The sequence below is a fragment of the Odocoileus virginianus genome, chromosome 17 (genome assembly GCF_023699985.2).
Source record: "Odocoileus virginianus isolate 20LAN1187 ecotype Illinois chromosome 17, Ovbor_1.2, whole genome shotgun sequence".
In the NCBI taxonomy this organism is placed as follows: Eukaryota; Metazoa; Chordata; class Mammalia; order Artiodactyla; family Cervidae; genus Odocoileus; species Odocoileus virginianus.
Window position 1 is genome coordinate 52,788,073 of NC_069690.1, and position 23,483 is coordinate 52,811,555.

Below are 23,483 nucleotides of genomic sequence, written 5' to 3' on the forward strand. Positions count from 1 at the left end.
AAGTTCCTGGAAGAACTTTATATGTTTGGTTTGGAACCTACATGGGCTTTCCTTGTGGCTCAGCTGGTAAAGAATCCGCCCGCAATGCGGCGAGACCGAGGTTCGATCCCTGGTTTGGGAAGATTCCCCCAAGAAGGGAAAGGCTATCCACTCCAGTATTCCGGCCTGGAGAATTCCATGGACTGTATAGTCCATGGGGTCACAAAGAGTCGGACACAACTGAGCGACTTTCACTTTGGAGCCCAGGTAGTGGTAGTTCTGCAGAAAACCGGGAGGAAGAAGCTCACCGGCCTCGGAACCCAGGTACCGTCCGCTTAGCAAAGGGGCGTTCAGGCAGCTCCTAGCAACGCGCCCAGCGGCTAAGAGGCCGCGGTGCGCCGACTAACGGCCGCGGAGGGGCACCCTGGGAAATGTGGTTCATTCCAGCGCCCCGTACTCCCTTGGCTCTAGTAGGTGAGCAGGTTTAGGACTACAACCCCCAGGATGCTTCGCGCCTCGCCTTTCTTCCGGAGGCCGGGCGACTGAGAGATTGGCGTCCGTAGCGCTCCGAAGCTGGAGGCCTGACTGAACCCGGCTGGAGTGAATCCTGGACCAGCAGCTATGTCTGGGACACGTCCCAGGGGCTGCGTCTCTGAGGGAAATGGCACGTAACCGGGGGGCGGGTAGCGTGGGGAGGATTTCAGGGGCTGGAAGGATCATAGGTTGCGCTCGGGATCGAGATGGGCTGGGCGCGTGGACCGAGGAGGTGACACCGGGAGGGCCCTAGCTAAAGGATTTTAAACGTTTAAACCTTCGTTTAAAACGCCTGGCACGGAGTTGGCTGTGCACAACGCTGCGATGGTCCTTGTGGTCCTGAGGCCTTTGCAGCCTCCCTTAGAAATTCCCATGGTCTGCGAGGCTGGGACAGGATCACTGGGAAGTGGGAGACGCTCCTAGATGTGATAGGAGACGAAACACGTTGGGACTTGTAGGTCGTGAACACTGCCATTACAGAGAAGGAGAAACTCAGGCATTCAGAGTGGCCCCTGGGCAGTAACCCCACGTGAACTTTGCATTCTAGGAACAAGACAGGCCGGCGCCAGACAACTAGAGCTGCCCACCTCCTATTACTTTCTTCCAAGCTGTGCCAAAGGTCAGTCTGTCTAACTTTTTGAGGAGCGGGCGAGAAAGAATGATAATTCTGGGGAAAACAGTTCACCAATAATGGAGCGAGCTGGATTTACAGTTAAAGGGGGAAATTTTCCACCGATTGTGAAAATACTCTCAAGGAGTTACCGGCTCTCACATCCGTTCTGTGTGCTGATTGCTGCTGGGAAAGTAGTCCTGAGTGTTGCCTGGAAAGGTGTATTGAACACAGTGCCAGACCCCCACCTCTTTCCTAAGATGGGGACTTGCCATTTTCTGTATCCTCTTTCAGAATAAGGAATGAGGACCACTTCACTTTTTTCAAATAATCTCCAAGCCTCGAAAAGTTACCCAGAACACTTTGCCTCTCATATGAATCACCCTCCATAAGGAATGTTTAACTGATGAAAATAGGTTTTCATAAAGTGAGAGAAGGCTTCATCAAATCTTTGACTCAAGCACTGTTAAAGCCAAATCGTTTGTGAGCAGACACTTTAATTTTCTTCATTAGGAAGGATGAGCCTGACAGGCAGAGTTCCAGTGAGCTGGACAGCGCTGTGAAGGAGCTAGAAGCAGCCCCCAGAGCCTGGAGATGGTAAGCAGAACGCAGAGCAGTTCAGTTCAGTAGCTCAGTCGTGTCCAGCTCTGTGACCCCATGGACTGCAGCACGCCAGGCTTCCCTGTCCATCACCAACTCCCGGAGCCTACTCAAACTCAATGTCCATTGAGTCGGTGATGCCATCCAACCATCTCATCCTCTGTCGTCCCCTTCTCCTCCTGCCTTCACTCTTTCCCAGCATCAGGGCCTTTTCTAATGAGTCAGTTCTTCACATCAGGTGGCCAAAGTATTGGAGTTTCAGCTTCAGCATCAGTCCTTCCAATGAATATTCAGGACTGATTTCCTTTAGGATGGACTGGTTGGATCTCCTTGTGGTCCAAGGGACTCTCAAGAGTCTTCTCCAACAGCACAGAATCAGAGCAGGTGTGTGGAAATGGGAGTCTACCCTCCCCCCTGCCTCCACCTCCAAGAGCTTGACTGCATGAAGTATTTTGTGGACTGGGTGGCCCCAAAGAAGAATGATGATTAGGAGCATGGATATCAAACTTATTAATTGGACTTCTCTGGCCGGTCCAGTGGTTAAGACTCTGCTTCCCAATGCAGGGGGCATAGGTTCGATCCCTGGTCCAGCAAGCTGTGTAGCATGTCATAGAAGAAAAAAAGCAACTTCTTATTAAACACTAAGCAAGCATCTCTTCTGAGCCTCCGAATATCCATTTGGAAAGCATTTTTATGTGTCTGTCACTGATACTGAACAGTCAGGGACATGGATTAGAGGAAAATGTTACATCCTGGGAGGGCTTGTGTGTGGCGTCTGGAAATTTGGGGGAAAGAAGAGACTTCCACCCTCCAGGTGGCACCCACTGCGTCATCCACTGCTGGTTGGGGGTGGCCCTTTTCATGCTCTGAATGAGTCTATTCTGAGAAACTCTAAGAAAACCATAAAGGGCATCTGTCCCCAAATGCCACTGGTGCTCCTTGTCCCCATCTTTGCAAAAGGCAAGACAATTCATTTGGCATTCTGGGTTTTAGTACACATTCACTGTCTGATTTTGTTCATGGAAGTTGTTTTTCCCTTTTTAGGCACCAAAAACCAAGAAAAGATTGAAAGGTGAGTGGGGATGAAAAATCACCCATAAGCCAAAAATAATTCCCCCACCTTGAGTCCATATAACTTAGAAGTGTCTGCCTGAATGTTCTCAGTGAATGTTCTCAGTGAACATCTCTTTTTTGTGTGTGCCAAGTTTTAATTTCAGTACTTGGGATCTTTAGTTGTAGGATCTAGTACTGTGGAAAATTCTATGGACAGAGGAGCCTAGTGGGCAACAAAGTCCATGGGGTTGCCAAAAATCAGACACGGCTGAGCATGCAGTCACTAGTTCCCTGACCAGGGGCTGAATCCAGGCCCCCTCCTTTGGGAGCATGGAGTCTTAGCCACTGGGCCCCTAGGGAAGTGCCTTGGTGTGAGTCTTGCTGTTTTCCCTGTAATCCCAGAGGCAGCTTGTGCTTTCTTACGGAACTCCCTATGCTGCCTCACTGGCCCTAGGAGTAATTCAGAAATAAACAACAGATGGGACTCAGGGAAAAATCCTTTTTATTGGGCTCTGTATCCAGAAGTATCCAGGTGGGGTATCCTGGATGAGGTCTCAATTATGAGGCCCTAAAGGACCCTTCTTTCCTCCTGAAGTCACAGTGGCCCTTTTCTGTTCTAGACTCCATCGATGATGTCCTTGGTGACGTCCTGGGAGATGAGAGTAAGTGCCCCTTCCCCAGAACCCCCTGATTCAGGCTTGCCCTCTCTCTCTTTTATTAGCTGAGATATAATTCACATAAAGTTCAGTCTTTTATAAAGTGTACGATTCAGTGACATATAGTATATTGACAGAATTGTGCAGCCACCACCACAGCCGAATTTAGAACATTCTCATCACCCTATAAAGAAGCTCCACACCATCAGCAGTTACTCCTCACTCTCCTCTCCTCCACCCCTAGGCAGCCACTTACTTAACTTTCTTTCTCTATAAATTTGCCTTATTTTACATTAAATGGAATCATACAATATGAGGCTTTTGCATCTGGCTTCTTTTCACCTTCCACGTTTTCGAGGTTTGTCTGCACTGTAACATTCCTCTCTTCATTCCTTTCCATGGCTGGACAATATTCTGTTGTTCTATACGCCCCATTTTGTTTGGCCATTCATCAGTTGATGGAGGTTTGGGTGGTTTCCACATTTCAGCTAGGCTATTATGAATAATGCTGTTATGAGCAACCATGTACAAGTTTTTGTGTGGGCTTATGTGTTCAGTTCTTTCTGGTGTAAATTTAGGAGTTGAATTATGGGATTATATGATAACTCTATGTTTAACTTCTTGAAGACCCGCCAAACTGTTTCCCACAGGAACTGTACCATTGTACATTCCCATCAGCAGTGTAAGAGAGTTCCAATTTCTCCACATTCTTGCCAGTAATTGTTATTTTCTTTTTCATTATAGCAATCTTGGAGAAGGAAATGGCAACCCACTCCAGTATTCTTGCTGGGAAATCCCATGGACAGAGGAGCCTGGCAGGCTACAGTCCATGAGGTCACAGAAGAATCGGACACAACTTAGTGACTAAACAACGACAGCAAATAGCAATCTTAGTGGGTGTAAAGTTAAATATCATTGTGATTTTGATGGGCATTTTCCTAATGACTAATGATGACTAATGAACTTGAACATCTTTTCATGTGTTTCCTGGCCATTTATATCTTTGAAGAAAGGTCTATTCAGATCTTTACTGAGTTTTCAAACTGAGTGATTTGTCTTTTGATTGCTGGGTTTGTAAGACTTCTTTCTGTATTCTGGACACAAGTCCCTTACCCTGTGTATCCCTGTCTGCTGCACTGAAAAACAGGGCTTTGGGGTCAACAAAGCTCACCAGCCACAATATGGCCGAGATTCCCCCCACCTTGGCCCAGAAGCATGCACGGAGCACAAGCCTGTGGATGATGGAAGTGCGTTGTTTCTGCATTCCTGTTCGGGGGCAGGAATAGCCTCTTGATTTGGCACCAGTTGGGTTGACTTCCCGCTTGGAAATGTATGATGCCCTCCTCCATGCAGGTTTTTAAGAGACCTGCCTCGAGGGTCAGTTTCCTTCCTCCAAAAAGGCCCCTCTCTCAGTAGGAAAATGTGGGAGACAGCTTGGTGGGCAACTTGCAGTCCTTTCCATCTCGACTCCAGTTCTCCGTGGCCGAATCACATCTTTTCTTTTCTTTTTTTCAGCGACACCACCTGAGAAACCTGTTAAACTAATGTCACGTGCCAGAGACCCCCCAGGTGTAGCCCAGGTGCCCCCTCCCTCCGGGCTTCGACCAAAGTGAGCATGTGGGACCGCCCAGGCATCCAAGCCCTATTTCAGGCCGAATGCTCTTGCCCTGCCCCCCCTTTCCACTCACAGTGGGTCCTGCTTGTAGGGCCACGACCTTCCTGTCCTCCCTTCAGCTGCGGGGCAGGGGAGGATCCTAGAGGAGTGAGAACGGAACTGAACTGGAGGTCAAAGGCTCCGCCTTCTAGTCCTGCTTACTGTGTGACCTTGGGCAGTTCCTGAAGCTCTCTGAGCCTCTGTTTTCTTACCCTCGGAATAAGAGGGCTGACCTAGATGCTTGACTCTCAAATTGGTGGCTCTCAGATTGTTCTTCTGAACTTTCTCCACAGTTGTGAGACAGAGAGGCTCTTTGTGAGTGCTCCACTCTCCACCTTCATTTTAGCCCAAGCAGTTCTGATTTTCTCTCTTACTTGTTGTTTTTAAAGGGATTCTACGTTTTTAAAAAACTTAAAAATCATCACTTTCAGTGACTTGTGAGATTCCATTCCACAATTCTGTCCTTCTGGAGAAGAGTCTGTCTAGTTTCACTTAGCCCCTCTAAGCTCCTTCTCCTTCCTTGAATCATCTCATGCCCTGGGGACTGTGGGGGCGGGGGTGCGGGTTATAGACTCTGCTCCTTTGCAGGTCCCTCCTGGAAGACGATGCCTTCATCACCCGAGCAGACCTGGCAGGAGCTGATGCCGAGGTGAGCCTGGCCCATTCCCTCGTCATCACCGGCTCTGCTTACCCCCAGAGGCAGTGAGATGGCTGTTGTGTCCTAGGGGCTGCCCACAGAAGGTTTAGAAGTCCCCACAAAGCCAGTTTGTTCTCAAAACAGTACCCAAGCGCTGCCAGGTAGACTCAAAGCAAGTCCTTTTCATTCCTCCCGGTGAGATGATCTAGAAAGGAGAGCTCCTAGCAGCTGCTGGAGGCTCGGCGGTTGCCCTTATAATGGCACTTCCTGTAGTAAACTCCACGCTGTCCGATCACGTGGAGGGAAAGTAGCCTAATTTGTTTTGTGATGGCCGTGGACTTCCTTTTGGGAGGACCCGAAAGTGGCAGCGCTCTCCCCAGCGTGTCCACAGCTGGCCAGGTTTGACTTCATATGACGCCTGAGCACTAAGTGAGGACAGAACCATCCACATGATGCTCCTCCCCTCGTGCTGCTCTGCTCCTCCCCTGACAAAAGCCAGGCGATAAGGGTCCTGAGGTTTGTGGGGCCTTGACCAGCATGTCTCTCCTGACCCTCCTGTCATGTAGGTTTCAGATGTCTCTGATGCAGACCCACAGGCTCTGCTGCAGGCCATGAAGGTAAGGAAACAGCTTTGGGGAGATGGGCTGGGATGCTATTTGACACCAAGCCTTCATTCTCCCTCTTGTTCTTTCATTTATTTATTTATTTATTCATTGGCTGCACTTCACAGTATGTGGGATCTTAGTTCCCTGACCAGGGATCAAACCCATACCCTTCCCTGCAGTGGAAGGCAGATTCTGAACCGCTGGATCACCAGGGAATTCTCAACCTTGGGGAGCCTTAAACCCCAGGACCCTGCTGTTTCGTTTCTACTGCAAACAGCTTCGGCATTTGTTAAGCTTTTGTGAGAAGCTGCTGAAAGCAGATTTGAAGCTCCCCCCCATTTTCACCTCAATGCGGCAGCTGCTCATGAGGGCTCGTGGAACTTACCAACCAGAGATCTTTCAGCTTATCTGAGACCGACTGTGTGAAGCCTTTGGGTCCCGGCCCTGCCTCTGTCCTTGTCCTGTGACCTTGTTGGGGTCACCCAAGTCCCCATGTGTTCCACATGGAAGTTGGGGGCAGCATCCTTACCAGGCTGCTCAGAGTCGGGTGTTATTTAGCACCTGCTGGCTGAGCATGTAGGGGTTCCTCCCTCCTTCCTTCTTTTCCAGGACCTGGATGAAATGGATGCTGACCTCTTAGGTCTGAAGAAGTCAAATCTAGCCTCTAACAAAAGGCCTGCAAAGGGCTCTGGGAAAGAAGAGCCGCCTAGTCCTCTTAAAACCGCCGGTGTGTTAACCGCCAATGAGAAAGGCGAGTAGGACATAGCTCCTCGACTGAGGAGACACTCTGGGGGTGTGGGAGATGCTTAGCCAGAAGGCCTCGTGCCCTGTGGGTTTTCTCTGCCTGGAAGTGGGGAGACCAGGAGCTCACTGTGTACCTGTGTGTTGGAGTGTTTATGGTTGAGGAGGGAGATGGGTTGAGCTTCCCACCCCTCCTGCCCCAACTTCCTCAGACTCCTGGAGAATCCATTTGAGTTAAATTGGAGAATTTTATGGTAACTTTTGCATCGCCCCAACCCCTGTACCTGTTTGGAGCAACTTGTGAATAGAGGGCCGAAGGTCACTTCAGACCTCATTTCCAGGCCAAAAGCCTGATTGAGAACCAGGGCAGTAGAGACCTCTCCCATGGCTGTGTCCATGGCCACAAACCCTCAGCCGCCAGATGGAAGTACACAGCAGCCCAGGGGTCCCCGTCACGGTGTGGCGACATGTAGGCCAGAAGCAACCCGGTCCTGTGACCTTGGCTCCTCTTTGCTCCCTGTAGGAGATGCCATTCCCAGCAAGGACCTACCTCCATCTCCCTCCAGCTTTGGGCATCAGTACAGGAAGTTTTCCTTGGAAGGTACCGCAGGCCCTGCAGTCATGCCTCTAGAACACCAGTTTTGATCACTGGCAATACTCGTTTGCCCCAGGGCTAGTCACTCTGTCAGATGCGGAGCAGACAGCTGGTGCTGTTGATTTTGTTCCTTACGAATTGAGGGAGGGACTAATTGTGCCCCCCTGGCTGGGATATCTGGGCACTTTTTTGCATGGACTTGGAAGCCAGGGATCAAACTGAAGATTATAAAGCGTGGGGGAAAGTCCCTTGCCCTTCATGCACTCCCGGACATTTTACTTCCCTTCTCCAGCCTCAGGGATGTTCCTAGAAGGCTGGTGCAGACAGCAGAGCCTGGGGCAGTCACGCTGGAATGCGGGCCCTGGGGCCGCTCTCCCTGCTCCCTCTTCCCTGGCCCACTCTGCCCTGTATCGGAGCCCCGCCACCCCAGGCCCTCAGATGCCAAGCGCCTTGCATAGGTGTCAGAGCAGCTACAGCTCTCCGGTCAATAACTCCCCCAGTGCAGTACAGTGCTGGTTTTCCTGAACGCAACATACAGTCTTCCCTTTGCTTCCCCTTCTGCCTGTGAGATTCGGAAGACCCCCTGGCAGGACTTCTCTCTGATGATGAGGAAAGAATCCCCAAGAAACTGCCCTCCACGGAGACGAAAACCTCTTCCAAAAAGAACCCAGCCCTGGTCAGAGATCACGGTAGGGTGGGCTTGTTACGTTCCTGGGGCTACTGCAGTTGACTCACTGACCTTTCCAACGCAGCTCCAGAGACCCCACCAGGCAGGGAGCAGAGGTCTCAGATCCTGGACCAAGAGGTCATCGGTCTCTGGGAAGAGGGAGGGGAGAGGGGATGGGAGCACCCGGGAGTGGGGCTGGGGGAGTCAGGTGCCGGGGTGGGACCAGACGCTGCCCGCTGCCGCTGCTGTTCCACTCAAAGGTGGAGAAACGCCCCCTCGGCCCATTCAAACCGCACAATGGAGGACCAGAAGGCTGAGGGCACTGTGCCCTGTGTTCTGTTTCTCAGGGCCCTCTGTCCCTCTAACTCCTGGGGACACTCCGGTCCGAAAGAAAGAAGAGCTGCTCTTTGACGATGGGGACGACATCATGGCCACCCTGGGGTTTGGAGACAGCCCCAAGGCAGAGGGGAGGCAGGCGGGCAACCAGTAAGGGTCCCTGGGCGTGGAGAGTGCCACCAGGGAAAATGAGAGGGAAGGTACAGTGTGGCCCCCCCAGGAGCCCCTCATGGTCACAGGTACCTGCCCTATGTTCCGTCCTGTAGGGAAGGGCCCCTCCCTGCTCGCTCCAAGCTGGATGAGCTGCTGGGTCGGGGCCCTGCCTCCAAGCTCCTGGCCCGGCCAGGCACTGGCGAGCACAGGGAATTCAAGCTGGACAAGAAGTACCAGCAGCCACAGGGTGAGGAGGCTTGTGGGGTGGGGGCGGAGGGACCCAAGAACAGATGTTTACCAGGAACCATAATAAGAAATAAGCTTTACATCATGACACACACACATTATATTATTCGTGTTTATGAACTGGGTCAAAAGTGTCAGGAAATAATCATCACCATGTTCAATTCTCTGTTTTTTTTTTATTTATATGCTCTTTGATTAATAAATTGAAGTAGGAAATGGCATCCCACTCCAGTATTCTTGCCTGGAAAATCCCACGGGCAGAAGAGCCTGGCAGGCTACAGTCCATGGGGTCTCAAAGAGTTGGACATGACTGAGCAACTAAGCCCTTTGACTACTAAATATATCAGTTGTAACTTACTGGTTTCTCAACCTGCTGATAGGCAGCAGCTCACAGTTTGAAGGACGCTGCCCTGGCCAGCGTTGCTCTGTTCAGAGCATCGGCCTGCGGCCCATTGGCTCGGAGTCCTTGCTGGGACATGCGCACTCACCCGCGGGGGCTGGGGCCGGGTTCCTCAGGTGCACTTTTCACAGCTCCCGGTGACGTTCCGTGTGCTGGAACTAGAGGTGTAGACAGATGCCCAGCCCCTCACCTGGCTGCCTCTGCCTCTGCGTCCCCATTACTCATCTTAGCCATCAAGCTGCTAGCTCAGCCCTTTTCAAACCCAGCATTCTGCAGCATTCACAGAAGAGGTTGACTCGCCTGCTCTAGATCACAGGTTTCTTCATTCACAGACAAAGAAGACACCTGGGGTGACGACGACTTCACCTTTGGGGCCTACCAGCCCACCGTGGGCTCCTCCGAGGGCCGGCAGTCCCGCCGGCAGTCTGTCAGGTAAGCGCAGAGGCAGGCTGCCCACTGGGAATGAGGGGGCCCCCCTCGCCACATCCCACCACCAGGCTTGTTTGGGAGGCACTAGACTCTGTGGACCCCAAAGGAGGGGAGTGGCCAGTGCACACTAGTCCAGGCCAAGTGGTCGGGATGGCCCCCGAGCAGGAGCGGAGCCTGGATTCTGCTCCCAGCCTCCTTGGAAGAGTAAGGAAGAGGTGGGCTTGACTCAGCTGGAAGCCCAGGAAACCGGAAACTGCTGTGACGTCAGCTGACCTCCTTCTCTGTGAGGAACACCCAGACCCAGGGGGAGCAAGAGTAAACCTTGAGCAGCAGCTTCTCAAACTCAGCTCCCAGAAACCCGGCCCTGGGCTCCGCCTTGACTGTCCTAACAGGGGTCTCGTCCCAGCTGGCGACAAAATGTTAAGCTAGTGGATGGACTTTTCTGAATTTGGAGATTTTTTTTTCTCCGAGCGTATATTTTAAATTTTATATTTGGAAATAATTTCAAACTGATGGAAGAGTTGTGAGAAATGCCTCCTACCCTTTCTCCAGACTCCATGGTGTTAACGTTATGTCACGTCGGCTTTCTCAGCCTCTTTCCTTCTTAGTAACCTTGCACACACGTGTATCAACTGTTCCCTTAAACCCGAGAACCTGCTGGCACCTGCCGTAACTCATAGAGTGAAGCAGAAGTCGCTCAGTTGTATCCGACTCTTTATGACCCCATTGACTATACAGTCCACAGAATTCTCCAGGCCAGAATACTGGAGTGGGTAGCCTTTTCCTTCTTCGGGGGATCTTCCCAACCCAGGGATCGAACCCAGGTCTCCCACATTGCAGGTGGATTCTTTACCAGCTGAGCCATAAGAGACAATGGCCAAATGAATGAATGAGTGATGGAAAGGCTGGAAGTGCTTGACCAGGCTGATTTTTCTCTGGGTGTGTGTGCCCGTGGCTGGTCCTGTTCGCTGCAGATGGATTTGTCTCTGGTTTTCGTGACTGAATCAAGGCGTTCTGCAGACCTCACTTGGCTTGCCACGACTCTGGCCGCACAGGGCCCCAGGCATCCTGACCCCTTAGTGTGGGCCCCCTAGTCCCCCCGAGCAGTGGAGGGAAAGGCCCGTCAGGGGCTCTTGGGACAGGCTGCTTGCCCTGCCTTAGACTCCCCTCTTCTCTGTCTTGAAGTAGGTTCTTAGATGGTGGCACAGACCCCAAGGGAGAAGCGGGCTCCAGGCAGAGCACCCCCACAGCCTCCAGCCCCACCCAGCCCAGGAGGGGAGGCGCTGACTGGCTGGGCCTCAAGGACGACGGCTGGGACCTGCTCCCCCCCTCCCCAGGCAGGAAGGCTCAGAGGCGCCCCCGTCCTGGGAGCCAGCATTCCGCCCCCGTCTGCCACTCTGCCCCGTCCGGGCCGCCCTCCTCCTCTGGGACAAAAACACCCACCGACGGTCCTGGCCCTCCTGCCAGAGTCAGCCAGCCTGCGGAGCCAGGAGCATCCGAGGAGGCGGCAGGCCAGGACTGGCTGAGCCACGCCCTGTCCCGGAAGAAGGCCCAAGGCCTGGCCAGAGAGGAGCGCGCCGCGGGCTCTGAGGGCCAGCACTTGGCGGGGGCAGCCGGCCGGCCGCCTTCCCACAGGTAGGGCTTAGGCCGCTGTCTCTCCAAAGGGAGGGCTTGCTGCCTCGGCGCCTCCGTCAGCAGTGCCCTGTGTGCTGACTGCGGGCAGAGTGCAGTCTGGGCTGTGCTTCTCTCCCGCTATGGGCGCGGGGAGAGCGTCTGGCTCCCCCACTTCAGGAGCTGGGGGGCTGCTGCCGCTCATGCCCTGCTGCCACGGGGCCAGGCGCTGGCCTGCTTGGGCAGGAGACCCCGGGTGCCCTCGTGGGGCTCCCACAGCCTTCCTGGTGCTTCCCAGCAGGGCTGTCCCCAGCGCCCTCGGGCTGGCAGGATACCCGGCGTCCAGTGGCTCTGCTGACCAAGCTAAAGCAGGCGACACGTTTGGGGGATCACTCTTGCTCTTGGGGAGTGTTCGAGAAGACAGTGGCTGCCAGGGGGCTCCTGGGGGAAGCTGTGGAATGTGTGGGAAGGACAGGGAGCACCCCAGAGGGGGCTGGCAGGGCCAGGACCATCGAGAGGAAGCCCCGCAGCCAGAGCGGAGGGGAGGCGAGGTGGGCAGTTGTGCGACAGGCTGGGGATGTCACCCTGCCCTGGGGTTGAGTAAGCAGGGAGGGCGGTTTGGACCCAGACCTGAAACTGAAGGGAAGGGAAAGCTTCCTCACTGGCCCCGAGAGCCGAGAACGACAGGGAAGAGCGGACGGAGACGAGAGGGACCACGGGGTGCTGGAGCCGGTGGGCGAGTGAGCAGGGCCTCAGTGGACGCTGCGGGCGTGGCATGGTCCACAGCTTCCTTAGATGTTACCAGGTGGTTGCCCCCGGGAGGGCAGCAGAAGGCCAGGGGCTCAGACTGGGAGGAGAATTCTCAAGATGGGATGGTGGGAACAGGAGGAAGGTGGAGGGGGCTGGGAAGAGGGGCGGCCATGCAGCTTCCCTTCTGGGCTTTGTCCCAGCCCGCCCTTGTCCAGCCTAACCCGGCCCTTCTCCTGCCTTCATATTAACAATTGCTTTCTCAGTCAGCCTGCTGCCAGCACCCAAGAGCTCGAGCCAGCCGCCGCCCGGGAGACCCCAGGAACAGCAACATGGGGGCCATGGCCCCCGCCTGCCACCCCTGGGTATGTCCAGTCCGAGGCGCGGCTGCAGGCGGGTGAGGCGCAGGGGGCCGGCCCGAGCCCCGGTCCCTAGAACAGAGGCAGCTCAGCTGGGCTCCACATGGTCAGTGTGGGGTATGGGATCCGAGACCACACAGGAGACCCGCTAAGTCAGGGAACCTGAAGCCAGATCCCCGTCCCCTTTTCCAGCTGGGACCCCACTCTTAATAAACTACCAGCCTTCAGGCCTTTCCAGTCTATGACTTGACCCCGGCCTTCGCCTTTCCTGCCAGACCAACCCTCCCCTTCTCCCTGCATCCTTCATGGCAGGCTGCTCACCTTGCAACCCCCGCCCCATGTCCACAGGTCCCCCATGACTTGGAACAAGGCCGCCTTGGCCCTCCATGCAGGTGACCCTAAGAGGGGAAGAGCCCTTGGAGACCACTCTGGCTCTGGTGTGTGTTCTGCTTTGTTCGGGAGGTTAACTCTGGGTGGAGGAGAGGCATTGAGAGCTTCCTTCGGGGGTCCCTGCAGACAGATGTGAAGCCAGGCTCTCCCGAACACACACCTAGACTGTCCCTGCGCCTCCTCATTTCTGTGCTGTTGATTTTTCAGAGCCTACAGTTGTTTTCCCGAATTCCCAGGAACCCTCAGGGCCTTCTGTGCCTGTTCAGGTAGGGAGGGGGAACAAACAGGCTGGCCCGTGGGGCAGTTCTCCTGTGCTCAGAGGCAGCACCTGCCAAACCTCCAGGAGGAATGTGTTGTCCTCTCAGCCGGCTCCCCTGTCTCCCCACCAGCACTCGCCTGCCTCTCCCGGGTAGGGCTGGGTGTTCACTTGCCGGCACCAGTGGAGAACTGATGTGGCCCCCAGGTGGAGGCAGCTGAGTGCTTCCCGCAGAGCGCAGGACCCAGCTGGCCTCTGCTCTGTCTAGAACACCTCCTCCCCTGCTCCTCCCACCGCCCACATTGCCCAGGTGCAATAGCACCTGGGACCCCCAGGCCCGAGGAGGCCTGGCCCCACAGGAGCACCTGTGGAGCGCTTACCCGGGAACCCGGAGCGCCTCTGAGATGGTGGGTGGGTGGTGGGCAGCATGCAGGACCCAGAGCATCGCTCTGCATTGGGACTTCAGGCCTGACAACAGGGCCAGGGTCACCACTTTCTGTTGTAGCTGGGACTCTGCAGGGACTCTGGAGGCCCTGCTGGGAGGAGGATGTTCTGAGGGCGTGGGGGAGACTCATTTTCCCCAACCTGACCTGAGAGGGGAAGGACAGGGACCATATGACCCTCCAGGCCTCATCCTTGACCTCTGGGTGTCATGATCCTGTCCCCGTCTCCAGCCACAGGCCAGGAATGGAGCCTGGCAGGTCAGAGGTGAGCTCAGCTGGGCTCCTGTCCTCTACCTAATGGGGCATGTCCCTCCCCCTCTCCTCCAGTCCAAGCTCCCGGAGTCCCTGGCCCAGAGCCTGCTGCCCGGCCCCGAGTACCAGCACCAGCTCCTGGTGGCACAGGCTCAGCTTCAGAGCGGCACTGCCGAGCTCCAGGCCACCCTCCTTCAGAGTCAGGCCCGGCTGGCGGAGCTCGAGGCCCAGGTGAGGGGCAGGGGGGCAGCGGCTTCCAGGCAGGGCTAGTGGGAGGGTGTGCCGTGAGGGCTGGACGGCCTCCCCAGGCAGCCTGAGAGACTCTCCACACCATCCCCCTCCCTCCACGCCACGGCCCAGGTGCGGAAGCTGGAGCTGGAGCGGACCCAGCACAAGCTGCTGCTGGAGAGTTTACAGCAGCGGCACCAGGCCGACCTGGAGCTCATCGAGCATGCTCACAGGTACCCTGCTCCCCCAGCCAGCCCCAGCCCGGGTGCCCCGAGGGGCCCTCCGGGTGGCCACCCTCCCCTTCTGAGCCGCACGATTGGGTGTGCTGTTGGCAGGAGCCGAGTCAAGGTGCTAGAAACATCGTATCAGCAACGGGAAGAGCGGCTGCGGAGAGAGAACGAGGAGCTGTCTGCCCAGTATCTGTCGCGCTGCCAGGAGGCCGAGCAGGCCCGCACTGAGCTCGCGGCCCAGCACCAGCGGCGCTTGGCGGCCGCCATGCAGGAGAAAGACCAGGAGATGGAGCGGCTCCGGGAGCTGCAGCGGTGAGTGGGGCCGGGGCCGGCTTTAGGGGTGGCCAGAGGAAGCCAATTGCCCTGAGACCCCAAGCCGTGGGCTCAGCAGCCTCTGTACAAAGGCTTGACCCCTTCCCTTCCAAATGAAGACTGAGAACTGAGGCCAACCTCACTGACCCATCTCACGTACCCTTCCACCTCTAGTGGGGATCCCCCGACTCCTTCAGAGTATCGAGGGCATCCTGGCAGGGCCTGAGGTCACTGGCTATTCAGGCAGGGCCCGGCAGCAGCAAGCAACCCAAGCGCTAATTAAGCACAGGTTAACCAACCCGTCAGCCAGACCACTCGAGGCTAGTGACTACATCAGCCCTGGAGAAGGTTGTGCCTGGCATGTGGATCTGATTGCCTTTCCAGAGGAGAGTGAAACTAAAGAAAAGGCACATGAAGGGGTCAACCAAGGTGGGCTGAGTTGGCCTTTCCCCATGGCTCAGATTGGCCAGACATGAAAGGGTTGTTGGGCCCCCTGTCAGGTGTCCTTGGCTGAATAACAAGGAATCTGCCCCCAGAGAGAGGATGTGGCATTGAGGCACCAAGACAGATAAAAAGGCAGAGGGGCCAGGGAAACGGAGGCAGTGCCTGGGGCCGGGGAGGAGAGGCCACGGAGCACGGACTGCCCAGAGCAGCCCCCTCCCAGACGGAGCTGCCCAGGATGTTCACTGCGCCGCCCTCTCACCGGCCCCGCCCCCGCCCCCCAGGGCCTCCATCCTGGAGATGCGCAAGGACCACGAGGAGCACCTGCAGCGGCTGAAGCAGCTGAAGGACCGGGAGATCGACGCCGTGACCAGCGCCACCTCCCACACGCGGTAGGCTCGCCATCAGGCTCTGCTCCGCGGGTGGGCAGGGCGGGGGGCCCCAGACTTCGTGACCCGAGCCCCGCACGCCGCACCCCCAGGTCCCTGAACAGCATCGTCGAGCAGATGGAGAAGTTCTCCAGCAGCCTGCACGAGCTGTCCTCCCGCGTGGAGGCCTCACACCTCAGCACCTCCCAGGAGCGGGAGCTGGGGATCCGGCAGCAGGACAAGCAGCTCCAAGGTACTTGGGACGCCGGGCTCCTCCATCCTGTCTCCGCCGACAGGAAGGTAGGCGGGCGGGCAGTGAGCACCCTGTGGGCCGCCCCCAGCGCTGCAGGAGAGGCTGAGCCGCCAGCAGCGGGACATGGAGGAAGAGCGGAGCCGACTCCAGGAGGTCATGGGAAAGATGGAGGCACGCCTGGGCGAGCAGAGCCGGCTGCTGGAGCAGGTGGGGCCCGTCCTCCTGCCCCTGCTGTGGGGCCTGTCTCCCCAGCACTGGGCAGCTGTACTCTGCCCTGGCCTCCTCGGCGCTTTTCCTGTCTCTCCTGCCCCTTCCTGCCTCTGCAGGAGCTCCCACTTCCCCAGCCTCCAGAAGCGCCCCCAGCCCACCCCGTCCAGCACCTACCCACTCATTACTGATGCCATCGCCAATGTGACTTTGGGAGAAATGCTTGTCTCCTGAGCTGTCTTTAAACTTCTTTTGTCTCTTCCATCTATAAGAGCAGGCTTTGTGCTTTAAAAAATCATGCCCTTATTATACAATGTGAAGAATTAAATAAAAATAAATTTGTCTATATCTTCTACCAAAAAAAAAAAAACATGCCCTTTCATGCTTGTTTCAGCAGCACATGTGCTAAAATTGGAACGACATAGACATGATTAGCATGGCCCAGTGTAAGGACAGGCAAATTGGTGAAGGGTTTCTTTCATAATCTAATAAGTGGTGAAAACAATTGGCTGCACTTGTGGGAAAAAAAAACCTCACATTGACCCCTACCAAACAAAAAAGCAATTCCTAAGAGAATTGATACAGTAAATATTTGATGAATTCAGAAATAGTAATAACCTTTTCTTTTTTGTACAAAGTTCTAAGATGATTCGTTTCATTGAAAAAATTAAAATAACTGGCAACAATAAAGAAAAATTATCCAGTAGCCCAAGATAGCCACTGATGACATCACAGATACCCTATAGACCTGTCAGTATATGGACACAGATGTTTTTATATCCTGAACTATGTTTATTCAGCCCTTTCAGCACTTTCCTCAGTGCCTGTCTCAAACCAGTCCCCAGGCTCCTTCCCATTTTTACTGCTCAGGAAAGGAGGTGTTTGTGGCATAGTGTGGGAAAAGCCAGATGAGGGTGGTTTGCCCAGCTCCCCGGGGAGCACTCAGGCCTGTCTGGGGAGCAGGTGGGGGCTCCAGGGGCCAGCGCGCTCAGCCCTGACCCTGCCGGGCCTGCAGGAGCGCTGGCGGGTGCACGCCGAGCAGTCCAAGGCCGAGTCGGCACAGCGTGCTCTGGAGGAGCAGAGGAAGGTCATGGCCCAGCAGATAGCCATGGAGCGGGAGGAGCTGGAGAGAGCCAAGGTGAGTCCAGAGGCACCGCGCTGGGCTCCGTCCCTGCCGTCAGGCCCAGGGGCGCTCACCGGGGCCCTGGCACCCTCGCCGCAGAGCGCCTTGCTGGAGGAGCAGAAGTCCGTCATGCACAAGTGCGGGGAGGAGCGGCGGCGCCTGGCGGCCGAGTGGGCTGAGTTCTTTGCGCAGCAGAAGCTGAGTAAGGAGCGGGCCGAGCGCGAGGCGGAGCGGGCGCTGCAGGTGGACGCCCAGCGGGAGGGCACCCTCGTCAGCCTGGCCAAGGTAGGACCCAGAGCCTCCCCCCCCCCACAGCCCTGCCCCTCTCTCCACCCTGGCCCTCAGGGTCTGCTCCTCCACAGGATGGTCAGCTTAGGAAAGCAAGCAGTGGTAACAGGAGTATAGGAATTGAAACAACTACAATCATATCAGAGTTACAACTTGCTTTTAGCGTCCAGGTGCTTTATACTCATTTGCTCTTTTAATCCTCATCACATTCCCATGACTTAGATATTCTAGAAATGAAGAAACGGATTCAGACCTGGAGCCCCAGGTCTCCCACCACCTCCTCCCAGAGTCAGGGTGGAGTTCAGCCCCAGCAATGAGGCAGGGCGACCTGCGGGTCCCCAGAGCCCAGTTCAACTCCAGGAAGGAGAATGCAGCCAGGCTTTGCCATCTCCAGGAGCAGGCAGAGCTGAAGATCAGGGCCAGCGAGCTCCGAGCCAAAGAGGACCGGCTGGCGGCCGAGAGGGAGGCTCTGGAGCAGGAGCGGCAGGAACTGCGTCTGGAGAAGGAGCGGGTCAGCGCTGCTGCCCAGCGCATGAGGCTGCGCGCCGAGGAGGTGGAGAGCATGAGCCAGGTGCCAAGGCGCAGCTGGGGGTGGGGGAGCGCTGACCTCCGCCAGCCTGGCTGACCCAGGTAGCCTCCCCAAGGTGGCCTCGAAGAAGTACCAGGAGGGGGAGCGGGCCCTGCGCGAGGCCCAGCAGGTGCAATCAGAGCAACAGGCCCGGCTGCAGCTGGTGCAGGAGCAGCAGGAGCGGCTGCGGCAGCAGGAGCGCCACGTGCACCAGGCAAGGCACCTCCCAGAGGCTCTGCCCCCGGCACACTTCCCCCGGCACCTCTCCCCCGGCCTTCTGCCCTCACTGCGGTGTCCTCCTCTCTGGGGGCCGGGACAGGAGCATCTGAGTCTAGCCCAGCAGCGGCTGCAGCTGGATCGTGCCCAACAGGACCTGCCCACCAGCCCAGTGGGGCTGCTCTCCAGGGCCCAGGACCTCGCAGCCTCTGGCCTGAGTGGTAAGTAACTCCGGGAGGAGGGGACATCGGCTCAGCCCACCCACTGGGCAGAGCATGCTGGCAACACCCTGCCCAGCCTCCTGTGTGCTCAACATAGGAGGCAGCTGAGTTTGTTTTTTTAAAACCTAAGTTAATTATTTTTATTTCATTATTACTTTTTTTTGGCTCTGCTGGGTCTTTGTGATGGCACACAGGCTTAGTTGACTCATGGCATGGGGGATCTTCCCGGACCAGGGATGGAACCCAGGTCCCCCGAATTTTAAGGCAGATTCTTGACCACTGGACTATCAGGGAAGTCCATAGCTTAGTTTTAAAGTCATCTTGTTATTTCTTTTTTTTATGCTAGTAATGCATGTTATAGAAAAATAGGTCAAAAATAGAAGAAGGGAAACTAGTTTTTAAAATACTTCCCTCAGGACTTCCCTGGCAGCCCAGTGTCCAAGACTCCAAGCTCCCAATGCAGGGGGCCCAGGTTGAAACCCTGGTCAGGGAGCTAGATCCCGTGTTCTGCAAATAAGACTCAGCACAGCCAAGTTTTAAAATGGACCATGCTTATATTAAAAAAAAAAAAAAAACTACCTTCAACCCACTCTCTAGAACCACTTTATAAACATTTTGGTGCATAATATTCTACACTGTCGTGTGTATGTTTTTAAAAACAAAATTGAGTTCTTGAGGTGGTAGCCCACACCCCCTTTGCCTGGCAAAGAAATAAAGCCACTCTTTCTCCTCCATTAAAAAAAACAAACAAACATGAGATTGCATCATATATTGTTTTGTACCTTTATTGCTTTCAATTCAGAAATATTCATGGAACATATTCTCATGTTGGTAATTAAACATTTAACTCTTAATCCACATCATTTGCCATTATGAGTTGTCCTATATTTTTACTAATTTCCTGAGTGTTTTTTGTTGTTGTTGTTGATAAGGTAACTAGTAGCACTTCAGTGGAAATCTTTGTATAATACATACATCTCTCCCCGATTATTTTCCTCGAATAAATTTTCAGAATTGAACTTAGCAGCTAAAATTCTATGAGCATTTTCCAAGGCTTTTGAAAGCTGGATGTGCCCGGAAGGGTGGTCGGGCCGCACCCACCCCAGGCAGTGAGAAGGCCCCAGGATCCAGCTGTGGCTGGCCTGGTCTCCCGCCACCCTGCCCCCAACCCCATCCTCCTCTGCCTTTCAGCCACAGTGGCACCTGCCCCCACCGTTCCGCAGCGCAGCCAACCGCTGGTCGGCCTGGGCCCCTCACATCTCTATGCCAAGCTGGTGCTGCTGAGACACACAGCTGAGCAGGTAAGCGTCCCGGAGCAGAGGCCACCCAGGCCCACCCACTGCCCCTGGACTCAGGGCTCCTCGTGTTCACAGTGGGGACCAGAAGCTCAGGCAGAGCACAGCCTGGCCCCAGGGAGGGCCGAGCCCATGCCCCTCCCGGCGGAGAGCAGCACGGCAGGTAAAGGACAGGCCTTGCAGACGCCCCTGGTGTCACTGAGGGAGCATTTCCTGCCCGCCAGGCTCTGCGCTGTGCCTTGTAAGCGATCCCCCTCCCGCAGCCCTCCCTGCAGGCACTGTCATCTTCTCCAGTTTGCAGACAGGCCGAGAGGGACCATGTCTTGTGCTGACACGTAGCCTCCCCTGGAGGGAGAGCTCGTGCGTTCCCTGCCCCACCCCAGCCGATCCCAGAGCCAGGCAGAGCCAGGACATGACTGATCGATCCACTGACCCCCAGGGTTGCCTCATGCCTGGTCCAGCAATCCGCATCCCTGTCACAGAAGTGTGTGCAGGAGAGAGAGCCAGAGGGTGACTGCTCACCCAGCTCTGCCTTTCAGGACCGCGACTTTCTGGAGAACGAACAGTTCTTCCTGGAGACCCTGAAGAAAGCCGCCTACAACATGGCATCCCACTCGGCCTGAAGGCCCAGCTGCCTCCTCAGACCCTGCAACTGACCCTCTGGCTGCCAGCTGGAAGCAGGGGTGCCCAGGAGAACCCCTCGATGCCCAGGGCCTAATTACAGCTCTTCCTGTGGACAGGGTGCCAGCGGGTTTTTTGCGAGCCCTCCAGCCCATAGCTGAGGCAGGTGGGTGCACCCAGGCCTCTCAGACACCCCGGGAGGCAGCGGCCTCTGGGGAGACGCCACGCTGAGGGCACGCAGCCCCACGACACAGTCAGTGGCAGCTGTGGATCTGCTCCGCACAGACTTTCAGCCCAGGACCTAGGGTCTGGCTGGATTCTGTGGGCCCCCTCGGCTGTGGATGGTTTTAGAATCTTTTCACCTGATCCTCTCCTGAGGCAGGGGGCTTCTCTACTCCCTTGCCACAAGGAATGGCTGACAGAGAGCATGGGGTCTCCCCGCTGGTAGGGACGTAGAGCCGGGCCACACGTTACAGGGTCTTCCGGCCTCCTGCCTGATGAGGTGGGGGTGTTGCAGGGGCAAGGAGGGTGCCGTGCCCGCTGCTTTTATCTCGAGCTCTGACGTGCTCTTGGGGCTCAGCCAGGCCGTCCTGCTCTCAGGCTGGCACACAAAACCTGTGCCTCGTTCCCAGCTGCCAGGGCAATTGACTCACTGGCACAGACCCTGGGCTCATCGGCTTCTTCTAATACACTCTCCAGAGGGTGACAGGATGCGGGGAAGGATGGCAGGCTTTCCTCCGTGCTGTTCCCTGGCTGCAGAAGCCCAGCGGGTGGGAACGAAGATGACAGAGCAAGCCCCTGCCTGAGAGGGTACAGAGCGCCTGGCTGCTGCCTGAGGTGGGGGGCTTTGCCCTTCTCCACGTACGGGCAGAGGGCCAAGGCCCTCTAGAGGGGCACCAGGAGAGGGGTGAGAGGGTTGGTAATTGTCTACTGCCCAAGGACTCAACTAATAAAATCACAGTTACCAGAACTTCCCTGACAGTCCAGTGGTTAAGACTCCGCACTTCCACTGCAAGATGCGCAGGTTTGATCCCTGTTGGGGGAAAAAGAAAAATCAGTTACCTTGAGAGCAGCTTCTCTCACCTCCCATCAGAGAGGACCATCCGAGGAGCAGGAAGGTGGAGGAGGGCAGTGCCGAGGGGGGCGTAAGTGGGCCCACGGGTGTCTCTGCTCTTTGAGAACAGCCTCCAGTAGGATCTCATGTGTTTACAACCTTCTTCCTGGACCCACTGAACTGCTATATCCTTCATGACTGGGTTCGCAGAATTTGCCACGGCTCATCAGAGTTGGAACTTATTTATCAGAAATGTTTGTTCTGTAGGGCTGTTATTTGCTCTAAAACTGACCGTGGCTGGGACCCTCCAGCTGCCCCCGCTCTCCTGGCTGGACCACAGGCCGGAGGAGGTGTGATTATCACCCCTACTTCACAGATGAAGGGACTGAGACCGGGAGGTTAAATAACCTGCCCAAGGCAGCAGCAAACAGCCAGACCTGGGTTTGACCTGTGCTTGGGCAGGTTCCAAAGCCCAGGGCGCTCAGCCACATCACAGCTGCCTCCTAGAAAAGTGTGCTGCACCCAGAGCTTCTGTGAAGTAGAAGATCCCCAGGCTGCTGCTGGGGGTAGTGCCCACACTGAGGAGGGAAGCATCCATGTGCCATTAAAAGCCTTGTTGAAGCTTGGAATTCAGTCCTCTTAACACTTTTAATGAGTTCCCATCTGTGTGATGGGCTGGGGGCGTGGCCTAGGAGAAGTTGGCATTTAAGCAAGCACTTGACAGATACATGGGTGATCACAGGAGGCGATCACAGGTGATGACACGCTGGAGGCTGTGCAGAAGCCCACAGTGAACAAGCTTAGAATTAGGGGGCAGGTCGATGAGGCTCTGAATACCTTGTTAAAGTTTGAGCTTTTACGTCCAGGGCAGTGGTTATTCATAGAAAGATTTAAAACAGGGTGGAACCATTTTTGTGGGTTTTTAAAATTAATTTTTGGATTGTGCCTTTGGGTCTTCATCGCTGCGTGCAGGTTTTCCTCTCGTTGTGGTTCGTGGGCTTCTCACTGCGGTGGCTTCTCTTGCCGAGCCGGGGCTCTAGGGCACAGGCTTAGTGGATGTGGTACACAGGCTTAGTTGCCCCACGGCATGTGGCATCCTTCCAGATCAGAGATCGAACCCATGTCCCCTGCACTGGCAGGCGGATTCCCACCCACTGGACCACCAGGGAAATCCGACCATATTTGCGTTTTAGAAAACTGTGGCTGTGGGTGGAGCCCAGACTGACCAGAGCGGGCAAGAGTGGGGACAGGGAAGCACTGCACCGGACACGGCGCTGGGACCTGGTATCTGACACGGAGGGTCAGGAAGGAGAATATGTCAAGGAAGACCCCCAGGTTCCTGGCCTGGACAACTAGGTGCCCATGAAACAGCCACATGGAGATGCTCCACGGGCACTGAGTCATGGCAACTCTTTACCCAGCACCTGGGACTGCTCTGAATCACCGTCCCCTGCATTAAGGTGCGGCAGGTGGCTCACTCATCCCCTTTCCATTAACGTTCTCCTAGGCCACAGGCGGCAGAAGGCTGCTCATAGGAGGGTTATGTACGTATCTGCTGATCTTTTTCCCTTCAAAATGATAAACGACTCCACAAGGTCATAACCTAGATGTTCCCTGTAGAGAAATATTGGTAGAAAGTAACAATGATATGCTATGAGGTGTGACCAAAAAAAAAAAAAAAGCAGAAATAAATCATCTTTTAAAAGAAAGTAAGGCATAATGGGGAAATAGGAGCCACCTGATTGACCAGCAAGCTCTGTGCCTCTGCCCCTGGAGATCCAGTGAGTCTTCAATTCTAGAGGGGCAGGCTGGGGTGGGAGTGGGGGTTGGAGGCCAGTAGAAGAGGATTCAGAGCAAAGGTAAAAGACAAAATAGCAAAGGAGCCAGGTGTAAACACGAAGGACGTTGAGAAGGCAGGAACACCTGTGCTCCTGGCCTGAGGCCCGGCCTGCTGTGTTTACGGAGCCTGTGGCTCTGCTGTTGATCAGCAGGATTTCGAAAATTAATAAGCAGTGGCTCCTTCAGGGCAGAACTGGGTCTTACCGGGCTTAACATCCAGCAGCTGTGTGCTGATGGGTGCACTGGCATTGATGGTGAGTTCAGCT

At 55.4% G+C, this 23,483-nt stretch overlaps 1 protein-coding gene and 1 non-coding gene across 10 annotated transcripts; both read left to right on the forward strand.

Annotated features, from left to right (window-relative positions):
• The first annotated feature begins 371 nt into the window (after positions 1-371).
• Positions 372-22,007, forward strand: FBF1 (Fas binding factor 1). Of its 9 annotated transcripts, XR_011492467.1 has the most exons (32): positions 373-643; positions 1,061-1,132; positions 1,637-1,720; positions 2,768-2,795; positions 3,397-3,438; positions 4,948-5,041; positions 5,675-5,735; positions 6,290-6,340; positions 6,938-7,079; positions 7,593-7,670; positions 8,234-8,353; positions 8,679-8,817; positions 8,907-9,067; positions 9,799-9,898; positions 11,081-11,530; positions 12,520-12,618; positions 12,961-13,049; positions 13,210-13,268; positions 14,029-14,184; positions 14,314-14,414; positions 14,517-14,723; positions 15,449-15,556; positions 15,646-15,785; positions 15,874-15,992; positions 17,008-17,130; positions 17,215-17,400; positions 17,798-17,974; positions 18,048-18,185; positions 18,291-18,408; positions 19,600-19,709; positions 20,243-20,490; positions 21,024-22,007. XR_011492467.1 is itself a non-coding variant. In XM_070479941.1 (31 exons), exons 6-31 carry the CDS (start codon positions 4,977-4,979, stop codon positions 20,324-20,326), a joined length of 3,381 nt encoding a protein of 1,126 aa, XP_070336042.1. In that variant the 5' UTR covers positions 372-643; positions 1,061-1,132; positions 1,637-1,720; positions 3,397-3,438; positions 4,177-4,325; positions 4,948-4,976; the 3' UTR covers positions 20,327-22,007. The 9 variants fall into 9 exon arrangements, 8 of the variants coding, with proteins under 8 accessions (XP_070336042.1, XP_070336041.1, XP_070336043.1 ...); XM_070479941.1 differs by lacking the exon at positions 2,768-2,795 and adding an exon at positions 4,177-4,325 and having other exon boundaries at positions 372-643; positions 20,243-22,007; XM_070479935.1 differs by having other exon boundaries at positions 20,243-22,007.
• LOC139039271 (U6 spliceosomal RNA) lies at positions 16,374-16,476 on the forward strand. The gene has a single exon (XR_011492592.1). It is a non-coding gene; the product is annotated as a U6 spliceosomal RNA (small nuclear RNA).
• Positions 22,008-23,483: the final 1,476 nt, after the last annotated feature.